At 43.4% G+C, this 23,503-nt stretch overlaps 1 protein-coding gene across 1 annotated transcript in view; it reads right to left on the minus strand.

The window, feature by feature from the left end:
* The window catches only part of CORIN (corin, serine peptidase), an 83,270-nt gene extending 60,107 nt beyond the window's left edge, over positions 1-23,163 (minus strand). The window contains exons 1-4 of the mRNA XM_032223668.1: positions 23,110-23,163; positions 19,451-19,595; positions 14,592-14,969; positions 9,022-9,232 (exon numbers count right to left, since the gene is read on the minus strand). Coding sequence (XP_032079559.1) covers positions 9,022-9,232; positions 14,592-14,969; positions 19,451-19,595; positions 23,110-23,163 — 788 coding nt within the window. The remainder of the gene's footprint in view (positions 1-9,021; positions 9,233-14,591; positions 14,970-19,450; positions 19,596-23,109) is intronic.
* Positions 23,164-23,503: the final 340 nt, after the last annotated feature.

Below are 23,503 nucleotides of genomic sequence, written 5' to 3' on the forward strand. Positions count from 1 at the left end.
ATTTTTCTACTTGCATTTCTACATGCTTTCGAACTGCTAGGTGGGCAGAAGCTGGGACAAGTCACGGGAGCTCACTCCATTACGTGGCGCTAGGGATTCGAACTGCTGAATTGCCGACCTTCAGATATCGACAAGCTTAGCGTCTTAGCCACTGAGCCACTGCGTCCCTCTCCATGAAGATACATATTGGCAAAGTCTAAGTTCCATTACCATCCAAAAATAAAGTTCACTGATAAACAGGTGTTTTCTGAACGATTGGCTGTGAAGTTGCTATTGGCTCAGATAACAAGGCTTGAATTGGCAAGCAAGCAACAATGCACGAAGTTGAATTAAAATAGTTTTGAACTCATGTGTGAGACAAGCGATAAATCCCCTTTTTTCAGTCCAAATCTTTTAGATGTTGTCAATTTCAAAACAAAACCATTCGTCACTTTATAAAATTATGTTGAAAATTCCAATGTTAAAATATTATATAATCTCTCCTTATAAATTACAACCTGCCATTACCATATGAATAGAAAAAATATATTTTCATGCTAAGGCACTTATCTATAGTGTTTTGCTAGAGGAGTGTTGTGGCCCGCCGATTGCCAGCGGAACTGGCAGCAGAGTCGGACAGTGAGGAGGTTGGAACATGGGCCAGTGGCTGGGGGTTGAGGGAAGCTCAGATGAAGGCTCTGCGTCGGAGGCAGAGAGGGAGCTAGACAGCAATGAGGCAGAGGAACAGCTGGAGCCTGTTCCCAGTGTGCGCATGCGCAGAGATGCCAGAAACAACTAAGGAAGCAAGGTCGACTTGGGAGTAAAGCCACACCTTGGAGGTGATTGGCTCCTCCCAGAGGAAACAAAAGAGAAATGAATGGGGAAAGTGTTTTTTTGCAGGAAACAATTCATTCCTTCGGCCGTTTCAAGAGTGGAAAATGCTGTTTGTGACTATAAGAGACTCTGTGCCAAGCGTTGCCTTGCCCTGCACTTGGAAACTAGTTATCTGGCAGCTTGCCAAGCGAGATAAGGTTCGTGTGGATAAACATTCCTCTGAAAGAATGTTTCCCAAGCCTTGCTGACTGGGAATGAAAGGAATTCACAGTCCTGTAAATAAAAGAGGTTTTGCCGGGACTAAAACATGCTTGTTAAGGAAGCCTAAGTCACAACAATCATATGGCAAATATGTCCAAGTTAAGATTGTTGGTCACGGTTAATATTTGGCAGTATCTCAGCCATATTTACCATGGCTAACAGCCAGCACTTCCTTTTTCTTATAGTATTAATATATAAATAAATCAAATTTATGACAAAAGAAATCAGGAATGTGAGTTCTAGTCCCATGTTACAGCCACATGGCCATGGGCCAATCACTCTCTCTTAGCCCAAGCTCTCACACAGTTGTTGGGGGGTGCGGGGAATAGGAGAAGGAAGGGACATCAGGTACATTCACCACCCTGAGTTACCTATAAAAATATTAAAGGCAGGAGCCGAGGTGGCGCAGTGGTTAAATGCAGCAGTGCAGGCTACTTCAGCTGACTGCAGTTCAGCAGTTCGACTGTTCAAATCTCACCGCCTCAGGGTTGACTCAGCCTTCCATCCTTCCGAGGTGGGTAAAATGAGGACCCGGATTGTTGTTGGGGGCGATATGCTGACTCTGTAAACCGCTTAGAGAGGGCTGAAAGCCCTATGAAGCGGTATACTTGAGAGACCGCCTCCTGACAATTACCTCCTCGAGACCGATTAGATCTCATAGATTAGGCCTCCTCCGAGTGCCATCTGCCAGCCAGTGCCGGCTGGCCACTACGCGGAGGAGAGCCTTTTCAGTAGCAGCTCCGACCCTCTGGAACGATCTCCCCGTGGAGATTCGTACCCTCACCACCCTTCAGACCTTCCGCGCAGCCCTCAAGAGCTGGCTATCCTGCCAGGCCTGGGGGTAAAGATTTGATTCACCCCCACCCGAATGCTGAATGAATGTTGTTTATTTTTAATTATGTGTTATGTTATATGTTACTGTTTGTATCCCCTCCCTATAAGTTGTTAGCCGCCCTGAGTCCCCTCAGGGAAAAGGGCGGCCTATAAATAAACTTATTCCTATTCCTATTCCTATATAAGTCTAACTATTGATATAAATAAATAAAGCTTTCCCGGGAAAGATGGGCCTGAAATTGGTCCGTCCCCTCCCTCCGGTGCTAGCCACTACTATATTTGTCAGTTTTTACACTTTCTTATCTATACAATTATGCTGCAATAGGGAATCAACATTATGGGATTGAGGTTGTCTCATCCAGGTGTGGTTGTGAGAGAGGCCAGGACAATGAGGAAGGTAACCTGACAACATCTGAAGACCCATCTCGTGTTCACTCTCCTCTACATGAAAATGGACATGTTAAGGCAGGGGTTGTTAAAACCTTTTGTAGATACTCCCATAAAAGTCCAAACACCAAAACTAAGACAAATCTCTCTATATATAACAATGGCTCTGTGTGTGTGTGTCTGTGTGTGTGTGTGTGTGTTCTAGCATAACTCTGGAATGCCTCAAGCAATTTCAACCAAACTTGGTACACAGATAACTTACATTCTGGAAACAAATACTGTGGGGGTAAGACCCGCCTAACACCCCTTGGGGGGGGGGGTTGTTCTGTTAAGATACAGCCTGTTGTGCCTTAAAATGGCTTCTACTGTACTGCCGTAAAATGGCTTCTAGTATACAGCGCAGCGGAGTTGCCATGGTAACGGCTTCACAGTACTCCCCAAGGGGCTCCCTCTGGTAAGGGGGAAAATCCAACATTAGAAATTACGTTTTGTCCGGACATTTCCCCCCCTATAAATAAATAACCGGGCAACGACTTGTTATCAGCTAGTGAATAATAAACAATACAATGAAACTTTGGAACAGGTGGATTTACAGTATTATGACAATATACAACTAAAATGTTTTTTTCGCATCTCCCCTGGATTCTGTCTGCACTTTTTCAAGGAAGGTGCACTTCACAGTTTGGGAAACCCTAGTGTGAGGGGAAAACTCAGACTTAAAAGTATAACCAATCAATTATAATACAACCAGCTTAATAAAGGTAAAGATGTCCAGCTGTGTCCAACTCTAGAGAGTAGTGCTCACCTCCATTTCTTAGCTGAAGGAGCCAGTTGGCCAAAGACATTTCCATGGTGATGTGACTGGCATGACTATATGCCACGGTGCATGGAACACTGTTACCTTCACACCAAAGTGGTACCTATGTATCTACTCGCATTTGCATGCTTTCAAACTGCTAGATGGGCAGGAGCTGGAGCAAGGAACGGGAGCTCACCCTATTGCGTGGAGCTCAGATCTTGAACCCAAGCTGTCAGCTCTCCAGCTGAAGAGCTCAGTGTACTTAACTCTCCTAGTGTTTCCTACCCCCATAACAACTTAATAACCATGTAGAAATTATGAGACCATAATGGAGATGGAACAATAAAACACTGACATTTTAAACATAAACATGGCATTGAAGCATACACATTGAAAAGGTACTGCCTTAAGATACGGAATAACATTGGACAGTATGATCTTTGTACTCCGACAATCTTAAAATAGCAAGTTAAGTAAACATAAAATCAGCTGTTAAAAGTCCTGTGTTGCTTAGTTTCTGCCAGTTCCGATTGGAACAAAGCTTTTTCTCTCTTCAGTTTCTTGTCAGGAGATCATTCGCACGAAACTGAAGAAAAACACAACTCCATTTTGTTGCTTGCTGTTTTGGCTTCAAGGCAAAAGATAAATTCCACCATCGGGGGGTGGGGGGGAGAAATGCTGCTTCCCCCCACCCCACCCCGAAACAAGCATTTCCTGAAACAGCCACCTGTCCCCAATGTTACAATACTGCTTCAAAATCTAGAATGTGATCCATAGAAAATCATTTCCCACAGTGATTTTGCTTTTGAGGGGGATAAAGCTATCTGAATGAAGAGTTTTTGTTTTTTGGGGTGCTTCACTGCCTTTATGTAGCGCAGTGTTTCTCAATCTCGGCTTCTTTAAGATATGTGGACTTCAACTCCCAGAATTCCTCAGCCAGCCCTGCTAGCTGGTGAATTCTGGGAGTTGAAGTCCACACATCTTAAAGAAGCCAAGGTGGACAAAAACTGTGTTTCACCACAAAACCGCGTTCGACTAAAGGGCGCTCGACGAAACCGCGTAACTGACGTCATCACAGCGCGACAACAGTGCGGAGAAAAAAGCACGCTGTAAACGCTAAACCTAAAATTAACCCCTAAACTTAAACCTAACCCCCCTAAACCTAATCCTAAACCTGACCCTAAACCTAACCCTTAACCTAACCCTAAACCTAACCCTAAACCTAACCCTTAACCTAACGCTAAACCTAATCCTAATCCTTACCTAACCCTAAACCTAACCCTAATCCTTAACCTAACCCTACCCTAACCCTTAACCTAACCCTAAAGCTAACCCTAAACCTAACCCTAAACCTAACCCTTACCTTAACTTGAATCGGCTTGCTTTCAAAGCACTATTTAAAGCGCCCTTCTTTCTCCTCGCTTGCTGTTGTCGCCCTGTTGATGATGTCAGCGACGCGGTTTAATCGGGCGCGCTTTAGTCGAGCACGGTTTTGTCGTGCCACGGAAAAACTGATGTAGAGGAATTGTGATAGGCAAATGCAAGGTAACAGGAGCCAGAATCGGCAGCTGGCGATAAAGAAATATAAACCTAAGGATGTTGGGTTACTCTCAGCCATTCTCCCAATTCAGGCAACCTGAGGGCATTGCTTCATAATGACCCTACAAAATTGAAGCTTATTACAGTTAGTCCTTGACTTACCAAAGTTCATTTAGTGACTGTTTGAAGTTACGACAGCAAAAACCTGTGTCCATTTTCCACACTTAAAAGCACTACAGCATCCCCATAATCAAAATTCAGACGCTTGGCAACTGATTCATATTTACGACGGCTGTAGCATCTCAGGATCATGTGATCACCATCTGTGACCTTCTGACAAGCACAGTAAATACAATACAATAGCAGAGTTGGAAGGGACCTTGGAGGTCTTCTAGTCCAACTTCCTGCCTAGGCAGGAAACCCTATACCGTTTCAGACAAATGGCTATCCAACGTCTTCTTAAAGACTTCCAGTGTTGGGGCATTCACAACTTCTGGAGGCAGGTTGTTCCACTGATTAATTGTTCTAGCTGTCAGGAAATTTCTCCTCAGTTCTAAGTTGCTTCTCTCCTTGATTAGTTTCCACCCATTGCTTCTTGTCCTGCCCTCAGGTGCTTTGGAGAATAGCTTGACTTCCTCTTCTTTGTGGCAACCCCTGAGATATTGGAACACTGCTATCATGACTCTGCTTAACTGTTTAAAAAAAAGCCTCTAAAAAGCGCTCTCTACAGGAAGAAGCAGGAGAACGACATACCTCATCTACGTCAGGAATTTTTCGGCTTTTAACCCTTGCTTAACTCTGCTCGAGTGATCATAAAAAGTCAGACTAGATGAGGCACCTCGTTCTCCTACCTCCTCCTGTAGAGGGTGCTTTTTAGAGGCTTTTTTAAACAGTTAAGCACTAAGCAGAGTCATCCACGGTGACTCTGGCAGCAACTAGCTCAGCCTGACCTCAGCTCTTGCCTTTTTCCTTTTACATTTTTTTTTTCTTTTCATGATGACAGTGGTGAGGCTCTGCCTCCCCTGCCTGCATGTCCCTGCTTATGTGTATGTTAATTAATTATTGACAATTACAATTAGAAGCAATATTTTTTTCTGCAGGCTCCTGTATCTGTCAACCAGTTCTCCATTTCACATATGATGCTTCCTTGACAGCAGCCCATATTCACTCAACTTCTGCTCTTTATCTGACACATATCCTAATTCCCAGGCACTTTAAGAAGCTTTTAATAACTTTATTCTTGATGTGGTCCTCCCTTGTCACTTCAACACCATTTCTTGATAACTTTAAAATCATGGTTCTGATATTCCACAGGAACAAGCGGTGGGGAGTCTCCTTTATTTTACAACATTGCATTTTTATTATTTTGTATTTTATTGCTGAAATAAAAGAGTAATCCTTTGATTAATTCTGAGCCTGTACAGACTTGTTACATGCTGGTAGTTATTGAAATGGCGGTTAAGCATAATTTTTTGGAGTGTGGTCAATATATAATTTAAGAAAAATCTGTTTTATTTAAAGCAGATGTTCTTACAATTTTTCATATGCCTATCAATCTTTCCAAGTGTAATATGCTCCATATGTATGATAAATACGATTTTAATTCGTAGAATTATAGCTTCCTTTGTCTGTTGTTAGGAATTTTGGAAGTTGGCCCCAAAACATCTGTAGAACACCATGCTAAGGAAACTCCCTACCGTCAATGCTGATCATAGTTCTGCTTCATTGCTTGATCTCCGTTTGAAATGATTCTAGCCTAATTTTGTAAATGCTAAAACAGGGGTGTCGAACTCCAGGCCCACTGGCCGGATCTGGGTTTGACTCCCCTGTGCTAAAACAATAATAAATATAAGTCTTAATACATGGAAGACTTAGTAAAATCCTTGTTCATTTGTGCTGGAAAGCATAAACCCAAAAAGTTATGAGATGGAAGAATGGGTGTAAGTTGTCTGTGATATATTTACTCTTAACATTCGATTTATCCGTCATTGTTAACTATTCTCATTCTGAATATTGCAATCAATTAGCAGGTAACCAATAATATCAAATCAGACATAAAGTATTTATCAACTAGCTTTTTTTTTCAAGTTATAAAATACCGCAGCTTTTACACAAGAGTTTTAGAAGAAGAAAAAATGTTCAGGTCACATTTGCTTAATCTCCAATGTTTCATTTTTCTAACTTACATTCTGCTATCTGAAGAGTACAGTACACTCCACACATCTTTGAATAATGAAATTCATTTAAAAAAAATAGGCTACTGTATTTATAAAAGAATTAACTTTGTCTAGCCAGTAAGGAACGCTGAACTTTCCTGATTTCTGTACTGGAGCATACAAATTGTGAAGGGAGAGATGGGACATCAACTGCACTTTTTCCTTTGCTCCATTCCTTCAATCTTAAATACAATGTTTTGCAGCCCCGATAGGAGCTAAAGGGGAGGAAGGGACAGAAAACAAAGGAAGGGAAGAGATGCTGTTACCGCTACTACATCATCTTTTCCTCGGTTGTCACTTCATATTTAAACTTCATATTTAAGCTTCATATTCAAGCTCCGGCTCTCCTCAATTAGAGAGATCACTTTTTGCTGACGTTTAAGATGAGGTGAGGCCTGTGGGGCTTAAACTTCATAGACCCAGAAAGAGAGAGTGGGGGGGGGGGAGAGAGGGAGGGAGGGAGAGGGCGTGAATTTTCTCACTTTCTCCCACCTCCCCTCAATTTTCACAGCTGCAGATGTCGGATGTTGGGACCCAGAGTTTTAACTCTGTCACTTCTTTCTGTATTTAAATCAGGGGTGCTAAACCCCTGTCGTCACGTGACGTATCACGACTTTCCCCTCCCTTCGCTAAACCGGGGGTAGGCGTGGCCAGGGTGTGACGCATCCAGCCCGCGGGTTTGACACCTCTGATCTAAATGAACATGTTTAATGGCTGATGACTGACTCACACCCACATCAGTGAGCCTGAAACACAAAGTTTGCTACACTATATTGCCAAAAGTATTCGCTCACCCATCCAAATAATCAGAATCAGGTGTCCCAAACACTTCCATGGCCACAGGTGTATAAAATAAAGTACCTAGGCATGCAGACTGTTTCTACAAACATTTGTGAAAGGATGGGTCGCTCTCAGGAGCTCAATGAATCCCAGGGTGGAATTGTGATAGGATGCCACCTGTGCAACAAATCCAGTTGTGAAATTTCCTCGCTCCTAAATATTCCACAGTCAACTGTCAGCTGTATTATAAGAACGTGGAAGTGTTTGGGAATGATAGCAACTCAGCCACGAAGCGGTAGGCCACGTAAACTCGTCCAACATCAGTGTGTGACCTCACAAATGCGCTTCTGGAAGGATGGTCAAAATTTCCCATAAACACACTCCTAAACCTTGTGGACAGCCTTCCCGGAAGAGTTGAAGCTGTTATAGCTGCAAAGGGTGGACCGACGTCATATTGAACCCGATGGATTAGGAATGGGAGGTCACTTACAGTAAATTCATATGTGAGTAAAGTATGTCTTGTAAAATAAAGTCTTGTACAGTATGTGGGCTTGTATTTATTTTTTATTCTGAATTTTTTTCCTGAACTTGGCAGGCTAAGAAATCCTGTGATTAGCACTAATGTAAGAACAGCACTTAGATTTATTAAAGATGCAATAATTCCATCCCACTATAAAACAGCTAATTCAAAGACAAAGATTGGTTTCAATAGCCTTTTTCAAAATGCCACATTATTCATTCTGCCTTCAAATTAAATGGGGATTAGAAACATCTGTGCCAAAATCATAACCCGTAATCCCTAATAAGATTAGTCCATAAACGTGCTTTATTCAGGTAGTACAATACTAAAGGTAAAGATTCCCCTCGCACCTATGTGCTAGTTGTTCCCGACTCTAGGGGGCGGTGCTCATCTCTGTTTCAAAGCCGAAGAGCCAGCGCTGTCCGAAGACGTCTCCATGGTCATGTGGCCAGCATGACTAAACACTGAAGGCGCACGGAACACTGTTACCTTCCCACCAAAGGTGGTGCCTATTTTTCTACTTGCATTTTTACATGCTTTTGAACTGCTAGGTTGGCAGAAGCTGGGACAAGTCACGGGAGCTCACTCCGTTATGCGGCACTAGGGATTCGAACCGTCGAACTGCTGACCTTTCTGATCGACAACCTCAGCATCTTAGCCACTGAGCCACCACGTCCCACTAGTACCATACTACAAATAGTTTTAAAACAAATAGACATATTATATATACTCCTTGCTGCTATTTTTTCCCCTGATAATCTTCTGGTATAAACAGTCTTAGCTGTAAGTTTCCTGTGAGATTGTAAAACTTAACACTTACTCCACTGCCAACAGTAATCTTTAATCGCTAACTAGCTTTGCTTCCCAAATACCTGTTGACACCATCGCTGATGCACTGAGGAAGAGCAAGGCTGCATCCAAACAGCATAATGTGTTGATAACAGCCGAGGCGTTTGAGATAACCAAAGAACTTGAGAAATTTTTCCATTTCAATGCTTCTCACAATGGAAAGAACTGATCTCAGAGTAGTCCGGTTATATGGCAGCATTTCACATTGGCTGTAGTTGATGTTTATGCACAAACCTGCAAAATAAGAACATATTCGTGATAGATACTAAGAGAAGGGCCTACTAAAATTGTAGAGAAGAGCAACAAAGATGATTAGGGGACTGGAGGCTAAAACATAATGTTAGGAATATAATCTAACGCAGTGATGTTGTGCGGTGAGGTTTATGGCTGGCGAGGCAGTCCTCTCCCCAGACGCCCCACTGACTGAAGCGCTTTCTTTCGCCCGTCTGAGCTCGCGGCAACCCGCCTGAGCTCTGCCGCAAGTTCAGGCAGGCGAAAGAAAGTGCTTTAGTCAATGGGAGAGGAGAGAATGCCTGAGCATTGCGTTTATTAAAGAAAAAAGAAAAAAAAAGGAAATTTGAAGGAAAAGAGGGAGCGTGGGGTGGGGGGCATCAGAAACAGAGGAAGAGAGGAAGAAGAGTGAGCGCGACGCTGCAGCTTTAAAACAGAAAGACAGAGTTGAGGTCCCGCTGAATGGCCGAAAGGCACGCCGGGACTTTAAAGTGCATGTTGCCGCGCCCCGCCATAGAGTGAAACATGTCCTGGTTTATGGCCGGGAGGCGTGCTGGCACTTTAAAGTGCCTCATGCAGGGCTGGGCAAATCCCAGAAGACGGGCGGGAGATGGCGCAGGCATCCGGAGCCCCTTCGGTCACCATCCCTGAGGAGCCACCGCCGCTGCCTCACTCCTCCTCGTCTTCACCGCACGTCACTGAATCAAAGCGTCCATGATGTATCACAGAGTACACTGCAGAATAGATGCAGAATAAGATACCGCTTAATGTACCACAAATTTGCAGGTCTGTCATTGCTTCTTCCTTAAATAAGGGAGAAGTTATTTAATGTACTTCTAGCTATAATATTGGAAATTAGCCCTTATAGACACAGGGAAACGTTAAGGTAATAAAACTCAACAGCTGTAATTTGAATTTCCAAAGGTAACCATCTAAAACCTGTTCTATAAATATAATGAATGATGGGATCATATTCAATGTATGCTGTCACATCTGTTTCTGAATTGTTTTAATGTGATAATGTTACTTAAGGAATATATTTTGCAGTGTACTTTATATTTTGACTACTTAGGCAAGTATGTCTCTTCATATTTGAATCACTGCAGTGAATACATTCACACCAGATGTCTGTCTTGTTGGAAGAAAGAAAATTTCAAAAAACAAAATACATACTTTTCGTACATGAAAAATAAAGTCTACAGAAGGAAACAGTTTGATACAGTGTGAGTTCATAACTCAGTTTAATCAAACCAATATCCACTATAGAAGTTCAAGAGCAAAACGGGACAAACTTTCCCCTAGGACTTCTTTGATCCCAGTTGGAGCAAAAGAAAATAGAAATGTTCTCAATGGAAAAAAAATATTGCCATGAGGTCTATTATTTTGTTTAATTTTGTGCCAAAAGAAGATAACTATTCTCAAAGTAGCTAAGCCTTTCAACCAAGAACAAAATAACCATTTACTATAAATGCATTAGTTATGGACCACCCTGAATATCTATAGTAGTAGTCTTAGTAGCTACTCCTAGTAGCTATAGTAGTCTTAGTATAAAATGAAATTCAAGGGTGAAAAGAGTAAGGTTCTACATTTCTACATTTAGGCAAGAAAACAAAATGCACCGGTACAGTATAGGTGGTACCTTGCTCAATAGTAGTAACTGTGAGAGGGATCTTGGAGTCCTAGTGGACAACCATTTAAATATAAGCCAGCAGTGTGCAGCAGCTGCCAAAAAAGCCAACACAGTTCTAGGCTACATAAACAGAGGGATAGAATCAACATCCCGTGAAGTGTTAATACCACTTTATAATGCCTTGATAAGGACACACTGGGAATACTGCATCCAGTTTTGGTCGCCATGATGTAGAAAAGATGTGGAGACTCTGGAAAGAGTGCAGAGGAGAGCAACAAAGATGATTAGGGGACTGGAGGCTAAAACATAGGAAGAATGGTTGCAGGAACTGGGTATGTCTAGTTGAATGAAAAGAAGGACTAGGGGAGACATGATAGCAATCTTCCAATATCTCAGGGGCTGCCACAAAGAAGAGAGAGCAAAGCTATTCTCCAAAGCACCTGAGGGCAGAACAAGAAGCAATGGGTGGAAACTAATCAAGGAGAGAAGCAACTTAGAACTAAGGAGAAATTTCCTGACAGTTAGAACAATTTATCAATGGAACAACTTGCCTCCAGAAGTTGTGAATGCTCCAACACTGGATGTTTTTAAGAAGATGTTGGACAACCATTTGTCTGAAGTGGTGTAGGGTTTCCTGCCTAAGCAGGGGGTTGGACTAGAAGACCTCCAAGGTCCCTTCCAACTCTGCTATTCTATTCTAAGAGAGTTAAGTAAGAAGTTCATTCTTGTACTCAACAATGTGACAAGATTTTTTTTCTTGTTGCTCAATTTCATGCCATTATGAGTAAAGCATTGGAAATATTTTTTAAAAAACCATGTAACTTCATATAGAGGTAATGAATTATAGATTATTGCTATCTGTTGTTTAATTAATTGCCCATGCATGTAATTCAAAGGAATGCTAAGCGTATTATATGTAAAACTGTAATTATACGTGATTGAGTCAGCAGGCATTAGCAAAACAATATGTAAGAATTATTTCCCATAATGAGTTTCCAGTCAGATATAAACTTATTAGGTTAATTTGGGGGGGGGGGGGTGAGGTGATCAAACAGAAAATATGTTTTATGCCATGGCTTGCTGAATAAGCCAGAAAAGGCCGTGCCGGAGTCATATATTGTGATACTGTGACAAACTATGGCACACAAACCACAATAGGATTGGGGTTTTTTTTGCATAACACATTTAAGTTCAAAATAAACATACCTCCTTGTGTTTTAAATTAGAACACATGTGAACTCAATCTACATCTTAAAAATGAATACAGTGTTAAATAAAATAAAGAGCTTTGTGCCATGACCATCCTTACGGTTTATTTCTGGTCAACCAAACCAATTTCATGGTAAATGCAAATCCATCAACACTAACTAGCCATCAGGAAACACATTGAAAACTCCTTATTTGCAGGACACATGGACAAATTGAACCATTGTTTCAACAGTGAGCCTCCGAGGCCAACTTAACTCCAAAAATGTTAGAGAATTCCTGGAAGCTTGGCACTCAGACATATCCATCATAAACAGGCATACAGAAATAAAAGACATCTACATAACATTCAGAAGTGACCATCAAAACATCACAAGACCTCCCAGCCAACAATCAACACTCAGTGGAGATCAGGGGTGAAATCCAGCAGGTTCTGATTTTTTGAGTAGTTCAGAGAACCGGCAAATACTATCTCTGGCTGACCCCAGAGTGGGTTGGGAATGGGGATTTTGCAATATCTTTCCCCCAGGAGTGGGGATTTTGCAGTATCCTTCCCCTAGAGTGGGGTGGGAGTAGAGATTTTGCAGTATCCACGTCCACAGAACCGGTAGTAAAAAAATCTGAATTTCACCACTGGCGGAGATTAACACTGAGTAGTAAATGATACCCCAATTAAGGGACTACCAACTCAGTAAACACCAACTTACTCAAGGAATTACCCCCACCAACCCTGATAGGAAAAGCCACCTACACGTAAAGAAGGAACAAACTCCTTCTAGCATGGGTATTACCTAATAGTTGGATATGAATTGTGTGCACGAGAACTTTTCTCATGTAGAGAGCCCCAAGGACCTCACCATTCAATCACTGAGCTATAAATATTCTTCTGGGGCTACTGACCCTACTCATAGCTACAACCAGTGACGTGCGGTGAGGTTGATACCTGGTGAGGCTCAGCAGGGCAGCAGTCGGCCTCGGCGGCGGGGGGGGATTTGCATCGCGGGAGCAACCAAACGCCCGGGTCTGCAGCAAAGGCGCTTGGTGGCTCCCGCGATGCAAAGTGCTCCACTGCCCGCCCCGCTGTCCCGGCCTGCGTCCACTGCTTCTCCAAGCTCCGCCGCTGGAAGTCCCTGATCACCTCTGGGGGAAGGCTGAGTGAAAAACGGAGCAAAGCTTCTCTGCGGCCTCCCGGCGCTGCGCCTGGAGCGGCCCCGGCTGTGAGACAAGGGAGCACTTAAAGTAGCCGCTGCCGCCACCACCGCCCCGCTGGGTTGGAACCTGGTAGCAACTATCTTGGCTTTAATTATTTAAAAAAATATATTTACATTTCTTTCTTTTTCCTGAGGAGACTGGTGAGGCTCCGCCTCCCTTGCCTCTAGTGACTGCACGTCCCTGCACTTGGCCAATAAAGAGTTCTAATTCTAATTAGAGTTAAACGAGATTAATTATTTTGGGACTCTAGCCAATGAAGCCAGTACCTTAAATAAACAGTTTTAAGAAGTGGAGCAGCTGCCCTTTTCAAGCACAAGTTGCTTAATGTACTTTAACAAGCTTAGAGGTACTTCCTAAGCGACAGCATACCTCTCTTGTTGACTTTTCCCAAAAAATAAACAGCTTAGTCTGCTGTTGTCCTGGTTTGGGATCTGCAACAGCTCACTTTTGCTTGTATAAACATGTTCCCAATAACCACTTAGGCATCTGGCTGTGAGGGACTCAACATTATCAAGTACCTTTTATCTAATTCAAATGAGGAAAGGGATGCTGTGGAAACCACCTTTGCTAAGTACAGGTACAGTAGTCCTCAACTTACAACCACAACCGAGGCCGGAATATATGTTGCTAAGTGAGAATAATGTGAAGTGCGTTTTGCCCCCATTTCACGACTTCTCTTGCTATGTTTGTTAAGTGAATCACCCCAGTTGTGAAATTAGTAGCACTGGTGTTAAGGGAACCTGGCTTCACCATTGATTTCTGCTTGCCAGAAGGTCGCAAAAAATAATCACACACCCAGGGACACTGCAACCGTCATAAATCATCACATCATAACAAGAGCCGAGGTGGCGCAGTGGTTAAATGCAGCATTGCAGGCTACTTCAACTGACTGCAGTTCTGCAGTTCGGCTGTTCAAATCTCACCGGCTCAGGGTTGACTCAGCCTTCCATCCTTCCGAGGTGGGTAAAATGAGGACCCGGATTGTTGTTGGGGGCAATAGGCTGACTCTGTAAACCGCTTAGAGAGGGCTGTAAAAGCACTACGAAGTGGTATATAAGTCTAACTGCTATTGCTATTGCTATAAATACGAACCCGTGGTCAAGCATCCAAATGTGAACCCCAAGACCATTAGAGGCCAAGGTGCTAAGTGTGAAAAATGGCCCTGTCCCCATTTTTCAGCGCTGTTGTAACTAAATGAAACGTTGTAAGTTGAGGATTACCTCTAACCGATTCCCTGCAAGCGTACGGATGTTTCCAATCATCACACCACTTCCGTGTGACCTAATTTAAGAATCCATATTAGTATAAACTTACCTTTTTTCAAACCCACGTCTTGCATAGCGGGTGGTATTGTAGGTTTCACAGTAGGGTCAAAAAATGTCTTGCTCATGACTTTGATGGATGGGTGGGTGGCTCCCAGCTCCTCTTCCGTTGACCAGTTTCTATTGGTCAAGGTCCTTTCATCTGTAATATTAGTTTTCACTGCTGAGGTTTCAGAGGCAACCTGAGAGGTTTCTTTAGATATACTCATATTTGGGTACATCTGGTTGAAATGAAAAGACTGATTCGTTGTCGAAGGGGTCAGCTCTATTTTATTGTCCATTGATGGAACCCCAACCGAATCACTCTTATTCATGTTAGGAAAATGAATGTCGCTTCCATTTGAATGAAGGCACTTTTTACCCAACGAACCTGCATTGCAAGAAAAATAATAAAGCATAATCAGCATATCCAAAATGTATATTAATTTCCAGGAAAACATTCCATACACAACCTGTTCTATGAAAAAAGACAGTTGAAAGCTGCAATATTGGAAGGAGAAGACGCATGTTTTATTTTCTTTTGTTCTGATTTTAGCCATCATGACAACTGGTTACCAATAATTTTCCATGGATTATTTACTTTCCCAGTTTTCATCTAGCCTTTAAAAACGTACTTTAGGTAAAAGTAAAGATTCCCCTCGCACATATGTGCTAGTTGTTCCCGACTTTAGGGGGTGGTGATCATCTCTGTTTCAAAGCAGAAGAGCCAGCGCTGTCCGAAGACATCTCCGTGGTCATGTGACAGGCATGACTAAACGCCGAAGGCACACGGAATGCTGTTACCTTCCCACCAAAGGTGGTTCCTATTTTTCTACTTGCATTTTTACATGCTTTCGAACTACTAGGTTGGCAGAAGCTGGGACAAGTAACGGGAGCTCACTCCATCTAAGTGCTATTGCTATTCACTGAAGAAATATATAATACATATCAAAGATAATATATATCAACCATGCTATCTTTCTTTTATCACATTTCCTTGCCTTTTTGCTAACCTCCATATTATACTGCAAAATTATCTATTAAGGAGGAAAGAATGGCCACCTCATGTCTTCAGACTGGTACAATCAACAGCCAGACAGATGGAACCGTCCCAATCAGTCCAGGAAAACCGATGAGCACTAATTAATTAATGAGTGCTAAATCTTAGCAACTTTAAGATATGGACTTCAACTCCTAGAATGCCCCAACCAGCATATCTTAAAGTTACCAAGATTGAAAGACACTAAGCTAAAGGGTGATTTGACACAAGGTAAATGAATATTTCAGCTTCATGTAATTACAGTGGTACCTTGGTACTCAACTGCTTTGAAATTCATCGAATTTGGTACTCAACACATGTTGAGGCGAACATTTTGCCCAGATGTTCATTGTTCGTTTGGTACTGGATCAGTGGTGGGATTCAAATAATTTAACAACCGGTTCTCTGCTGGGTAGGTGGGGCTCGGTGGTCATGTGACTGTGTGGGCATGGCCAACTCAACGTCACTCAGGTCGATGGGCGCTTCGCCTTAGCTGTTAACAATGTAATAAGGGTTAACCGGAGAGGCAGTTTCTATAAGCAGGGCAATCAAGATTTGGCTAGAAACAACACCAGAATGTTTCCTTCCTGCCTTCCTTGCAGGATTAACCCTGTGAAGTGGAAAAAAATAAAATGAGATTTCTTCCAACAACCGGTTCTCTGAACTGCTTAGAAAGTTAACAACCGGTTCTCCTGAATAGGTGCGAACTGGCTGAATCCCACCACTGTTCTGGATGCACAGGCTAGAATCTGGCAATGTCAGCAGCCTTCTGACACTACATTATTCGTTATTTGTTTGGTACTCATCATTTTTGGTACTTATTGCGCCTCCTGGAACCAAATAACACTGAGCACTGAGAGGTAACACTCTATAGTAATTTAAAATTTCCTCCCCCGTTTCTCAAGAACCTGGAGGAGGCTGACTTAATAATTTTCAACAGCAGCTACCCAGTGGAGGGAAAGCAGTGCCCCAAAATAAACTCCTTATTGCCCTTTAAGTATCCCTGGGAGCCTTGGGCATTTGCTCAGTCTACAGCAAAAAACACAGAAACAGAATTTTTGCATTCTTCCCAAGAGCATTGCAACTGGAAGTGAAACAAGCTAGCGCTGTCAGCTACAAAATAATACTAGATTAATTCTTCACTCTCCCACTGTCCTTATACTGTGGATTTAGAAAAAAAAAACATCACATTTTTCAGACACTCTTGAGTGAATACATCACACTAAGCCACAAATCATAGTTTACAAATGTATATTTAGCCTAAGCCAGTGATGGCAAACCTTTTAGGCATAGAGTGCAACAAATGGAAGGTGTGCCACAGCACTGGAAACCAGCTTGCCAACATGCATGTGCCCTCGCCTAGGAAGCCGAGGTGGTGCAGTGGTTAAATGCAGCACTGCAAGCTACTTCAGCTGACTGCAGTTCAGCAGTTCGGCTGTTCAAATCTCACCGGCTCAGGGTTGACTCAGCCTTCCATCCAGAGGTGGGTTCCTACCAGTTCGCACCTATTCGGTAGAACCGGTTCGTCAAATCTACTGAGCCGGTTAGAAGAGGTTCCACCAGTGGACCCGGAAAGCAGGCCACACCTACAGAAGAGGTTCCAAAATTTTTTGAAACCCACCACTGGTCCTTGGATATGATTATTCTACACTATCATGCTCCTATTTATAAAACTCAGTGCCTCTGTGAAAGGTAAGGATGACTACTGCGTTTGTGGTGCAATCAGAACATTGCGTGTGTTGAAGTTGTTTTAATGCAAACCAAAGATGCCTTTTAAAAAACAAGTTTACATCATATTCTTATGCATGCCAGTGCTGTGTGTGAGGTAATTTAAGGTGGTTCTGACAAGTGTCGTCGGCATCTTCATATCCGGTCACATGGGCGGCAAGCCACTCCCACAAAGGTGGCCACACCCACAGAGTAGGTTCGAACAATTTTTGAAACCCACCACTGCTTCCATCCTTCCGAGGTGGGTAAAATGAGGACCCGGATTGTTGTTGGGGGCAATATGCTGACTCTGTAAACCGCTTAGAGAGAGCTGGAAGCCCTATGAAGCGGTATATAAGTCTAACTGCTATTGCTATTGGTTTATAGGTTTTTATAGGTTTTATTTGCATTTGTAGGCCGCCCTTTTCCCTGAGGGGACTCAGGGCGGCTCACAGAAAACCAGGGAAAGGGGAAATACAACATTGAGACAACAACACATAATAAAATAATGAGCAACATGCATACAACATTCGGGCGGGGTAGAAATCCTTATCCCCAGGCCTGACGGGCGAGCCAGTTCTTCAAGGCAGTGCGGAAGGCCTGGACGGTGGAGAGGGTACGAATCTCCACGGGGAGCTCGTTCCAAAGGGTCGGGGCTACTGCTGAGAAGGCCCTCCTCCTTGTGGTTGCCAGCCGACACTGGCTGGCCGATGGAATGCGGAGGAGGCCTAATCTATGGGATCTTATAGGTCGTAGGAAGGTAATTGGCAGAAGGCGGTCTCTCAAGTATCCAGATCCACTGCCATGTAGGGCTTTATGGGTGATCAATAGCACCTTGAAGCGCATCCGGAGATCGACAGGTAGCCAGCGCAACTCGCGGAGGATAGGTGTAATGCGGGTGAATCGGGGTGCACCCGCAATCACTCGCGCGGCTGCGTTCTGTACTAGCTGAAGTCGCCGGACGCTCCTCAAGGGCAGCCCCATGTAGAGCACGTTGCAGTATTCCAGCCTAGAGGTCACAAGGGCCCGAGTGACTGTTGTGAGGGCCTCCCGGTTCAGGTAGGGTCGCAACTGGCGCACCAGGCGTACCTGGGCGAATGCCCCCCTGGTCACAGCCGCTATATGATGGTCGAATGACAGCTGTGGATCCAGGAGGACTCCCAAGTTGCGGACCCTCTCTGAGGGGTGTAAAATTTGACCCCCCAGCCTGAGTGTTGGATTATTGGCCAAATCTTTGGGAGGAAAACACAACAGCCACTCGGTCTTTTCCGGGTTGAGCACAAGCTTGTTAATCCTCATCCAGTCCATGACGGCTTCAAGCCCCCGGTCCATCACGTCAACCGCTTCATTGATTTGGCACGGGGCGGACAGATACAATTGAGTATCGTCCGCATATTGATGGTATCTGATCCCGTGCCTACGGATGATCTCTCCCAGCGGTTTCATGTAGATGTTAAATAGTAGGGGGGATAAGACCGAACCCTGCGGCACCCCATATTTTAGGGGCCTTGGGGACGATCTCTGCCCTCCCACTAACACCGACTGCGACCTGTCCGAGAGGTAGGAGGAGAACCACCGTAACACGGTGCCCCCCACTCCCACCTCCCGCAGTCGTCGCAGAAGGATACCATGGTCGATGGTATCGAAAGCCGCTGAGAGGTCAAGGAGGACCAGGATGGAGGGATGTCCTTCATCTCTGGCTCTCCAAAGATCATCCATCAATGCGACCAAAGCGGTTTCCGTGCTGTAACCGGGTCTATTGCTCGGAAACCCGCCAACAAGCTGGCTGAGCTGGGGCAACACCATGTATCATTGAAATATATCAGTTGGCTACTTTCTCCTCCTCCTCAATGCGCCAGCTTTTCAGAAGCTGTTAAAAAGAAACAATTCCAGCAAAGCTTTAATTTATGCAGATTGGAATGTAATGCAATTGCCTCTGAATGCAATTTCTTCAGGGATAATGTAGCTCCCGCAAAGAGTTTTGTTTTGCTTGCCTTTCAAGGCAGAAATTAGTATCTGAAAGATGGCTTTCTTACACTGCAGAAAAACAAGTATGCCATCATTTTGTGCGAACACGTGATTGATGAAGTTCAACGTCCTTTACTCATCTTTTACGATATACTCACCTACGAATGAAAGAAGAATCGCAAACACAAGTATAAGGGCGCAGATGCAAGGAATTAGTATCAGCAAGAAGAGCCTGAAGTGTTTTACGGAGGCCAGTTTCTGAGAACAGCTATCCTCCATTTTATCTTCATCTGTTCCTGGAACCTGAAACAGAGAGAGACTGAGAGTTATAACATATTATTATTTTTTATAAAAGCTTTTTTATTTTTCAGTTTTAAAATACACACATTCCATCTTTCCTTAAGCAGCGTATCATCTGGGCGCAGATATTTCCGTGCAACATTATTCCATAAATTCTAATACATTATACAGTTAAACCATATTCATTTCTTTCTCGACGTATCTTCTAGAGCAGTCATGGTGAACCTTTTTCTTACGGCGTGCCAAAATTCCGCGCACCCACTCAATCTCCCCGCCCACCTGCGCGTGAGACACCCCCCCGCAGTGCATGCGCGTGTGACCTCTCCCCAGGCTCCAGAGGCTTTCCTGAAGCCAGGGGAGGGCGAAAATGGCGTCCCCTGGCCCTCCAGAAGGATGAAAAATCAGCTGGCCGGTGCACGCGTGCGCACTAGAGTTGACGGCTTGCGTGCCATCAAATACTGTATGTCTCTGCATGCCACAGGTTCGCTATCATGGTTCTGCCGTAACTTCTAATATATACAATAATAACATTATTTATAATTATTTCCATCATACTAATGCTAAGAGTTATCATTTTGTTCTTATCTCTATCTTAAAACATTTTCTATTCTTCTTTTTACCTTCTTCTTTTATTTCCAATTTCCTTTTTTGTTCTCTAACCATTGATAAAATGCCTCCCATATAATAATCAGATCGTTCTTTCTCCTTAATGGCCAATGTTAATCTGTTCGTTTCTGCACATTCTAATATTTTCCTAATCACCTTCTCTTCAGTAGGAACCTCTTCACTTTTCCATTATTGTGCAAATACAATTCTAGCTGCGGTTAATATATGAATAATTAAATATGTATTCTGTTTATTATAAGTGTCAGACAATATCCCCAACAAAAACATTTCTGGTTTCAACTCAATACGTTGCTTGGTCATCTTTTCCAACCAAGACTTATAATTCTATTTGTACTCTGTAACAGAAAACTGCCACCAAAATATCAAAATATACCGTATTTTTCAGTGTATAAGACGCACCAAGATTTTTGAAGAGGCAAATTAAAAAAAAGTGTTTGCACTCTGCAGACCTCCCCAAAACAGCCATTTTTTTTTAAAAAGGGCATGAATAGCCTTTAGGAGGCTTGTAGAGTGCTCCTGGGGGCGTCCCCCCAAACGAGCAAAAAATGGCCCATTTTTTAATCAAAAAAAGGGTATGCATAGCCTTTAGGAGGCTTGTAGAGTGCTCCTGGGGGCTGGTGGGCGGGCAAAATTGAGCAAAAGAAATGGCTCATTTCTGCCTTCCCCAGTCCCCAGGAGCTCTCTGAAAGCCTCCTAAAGGCTATGCATGGCCATTTTGGTGAAGAGGCGTGGTTTCGGGAGGCAAAAAATGCTGTATTCAGTGCATAAGACGAACCCAGATTTTCAGCCTCTTCTTTGAGGGGAAAAGGTGCGTCTTATATTCCGAAAAATACAGTAATAAAAAAAGATGTCTAGCAGAAATGGCTGAGCCTGTAGGGTGAAAAGCTGGAGCTCTCAAACTCTCTTTGCCAGAAGCCACTGAATCTTTACACAGGTAGTCCTCGACTTAACGATAGTTCATTTAATGACCCTTCCAAGTTAACACTGAAAAAAGTGACTTATGAGCACTTTTTGCACTTACGATCACTGCGGCATCCCCTTGGTCACGTGGTTGAAATTCAGACCCCCCTGGCAACTGACTCATACTTATGATGGTTGCAGTGTCCCAGAGTCATCTGATCCCCCTTTGCAGCCTTCTTACAAGCAAAGTCAATGGGGAAGCCAAATAGGCTTAACAACCATGTTATTCACTAACTTAAGAACTGCAGTGATTCACTCATTCTACTTGAGAGACCGCCTTCTGCCGATTACCTCCCACAGACCCATTCGATCCCACAGATTAGGCCTCCTCCGTATTCCATCTGCCGGCCAATGTCGGCTGGCGACTACTCGGAGGAGGGCCTTCTCTGTGGCTGCTCCGGCCCTTTGGAACGAGCTCCCCGTGGAGATTCTGACCCTCTCCACCCTTCGGGCCTTCCGGACAGCCGTGAAGACCTGGGTGTCCCAGCAAGCCTGGGGTTGAGTTCCCCCCCCCCCCTCGAATTTGCTGTGTCTGTTGTGCTTTTAAATTGTTCGTATTGTCTGATTGTTTTGTCTTACTTTTGTAATTTCCCCTCCCTTGGCTTTTGTTCAGCCACCCTGAGTCCCTTCGGGGAATAGGGCGGCCTACAAATTGAATAAACTCCAAACTCCTTGAATAAACTCAACAGCAGTGGCAAGAAAGGTCATAAAATGGGGCAAAACTCACTTAAGAAATGTCTCACTTAGCCACAGAAACTTTGGACTCAACTGTAGTCATAAGTCAAGGACCTCTGGTTCTGTCTTGGCATAGCAGCTTGGTAGCTCCCACTGCCACTACCAATCTTTCAGTAGGTGCCTCAAAACATCCATCTTCTTTTTTAAAAAAAATACCGTATTTTTCGGAGTATAAGATGCACCAAGGTTTTGAAGAGGCAAATAAAAAAAGTTTTTGCACTTTGCAGACCTTCCAAAAATGGTCCATTTTACACAATAATGGTCCCGTTTTTTTTTCTCCAAAAAAAGGGGCATGAGTAGCCTTTAGGGGGCTTGTAGAGTGTTCCTGGGAGGGTGGGGGGCCAAAAACGAGCAAAAAAACCGGACCCATTTTTTGTCAATAAAAGGGCATTAGAAAGTTATAGAGTGCTCCTGGGGGCTGGAGGGGGGAAATTGAGCAAAAAAGGCCCATTTTTTGCTCATTTCTGGCCTCCTCAACCCCCAGGAGCTCTCGGAAAGCCTCCTACAAGCTATGCACAGCTATTTTGATGAAGGGAACAGGGTTTCAGGAGGCAAAAAAAAAATGCTGCATTCAGTGTATAAGACGCACCCAGATTTTCAGCCTCTTTTTTGAGGGAAAAAGGTGCGTCTTGTACTCCGAAAAATACGGTATATTTTTATTATTCACATATAAGTATATTGAACACAGTGTGACCGTCCTGGCGTTTCATCTGCCATAGAAACCAAAGTGAAAGATAAATAACATATATACTACCCTGTTTCCCCCAAAATAAGACCTTCCTGGATAATAAGCCCAATCAGGCTTTTGAGTGCATGCACTAAAATAAGCCCTCCCCTGAAAATATTGCAACATAGCAGTAGCTATGATGTGACCACGCTTGGCGCCTCCTGTACCTCAAAAATAATAAGACCTCCCTGAAAATAAGGCCAAGCGCTTATTTTGGAGGTCAAAAGAAAATAAGATCATGTCTTACACACTGCTGGTCTTATTTTGACCAACATATTCATTCTAATACGTATATAATATCTTATTTCAGGTCTACTTAAACTATTTTTTTTCCATTTTCTGACTCCCACTTCATGTTTCCAGCCATTGATAAAATCTATTCCATGTGTCATAATATTCTGTCTCTTTTTTGTTTTTTAATTCCAACGTTACTCTATCCATTTCTGTGCATGTTAATATCTTCCTTACTATCTCCTCTTCTGAAGGCGTACTTTCACTTTTCCATTGCTGTGCATACACCATTCTCACTGTGTTAGGGTGCGAATATATTAGGTATATTGACCCTTTGCTATAGCCTTCTGTTATAATACCTAATAAAAATAATGCTGGCTTGAATTCTATAGGGTTTCCAACCATTTTTTCTAGCCACATCTGAATTAAAGGAAATAAACACCATATAGATCAGGAGCAGGGGTGAAATCCAGCAGTTTCTGGAGAACTGGTAGTGGAAACTTTGAGTAGTTCCGAGAACCAGCAAATGCCACCTCTGGCTGGCCCCACCACCATCGATTCTCTGCCTCCTGAGTCCCAGCTCATCGGGAGGAAATGGGGATTTTGCAGTAACCTTCCCCTGGAGTGTGGA

This window comes from Thamnophis elegans, chromosome 9 (assembly GCF_009769535.1).
Source record: "Thamnophis elegans isolate rThaEle1 chromosome 9, rThaEle1.pri, whole genome shotgun sequence".
NCBI lineage: Eukaryota > Metazoa > Chordata > Lepidosauria > Squamata > Colubridae > Thamnophis > Thamnophis elegans.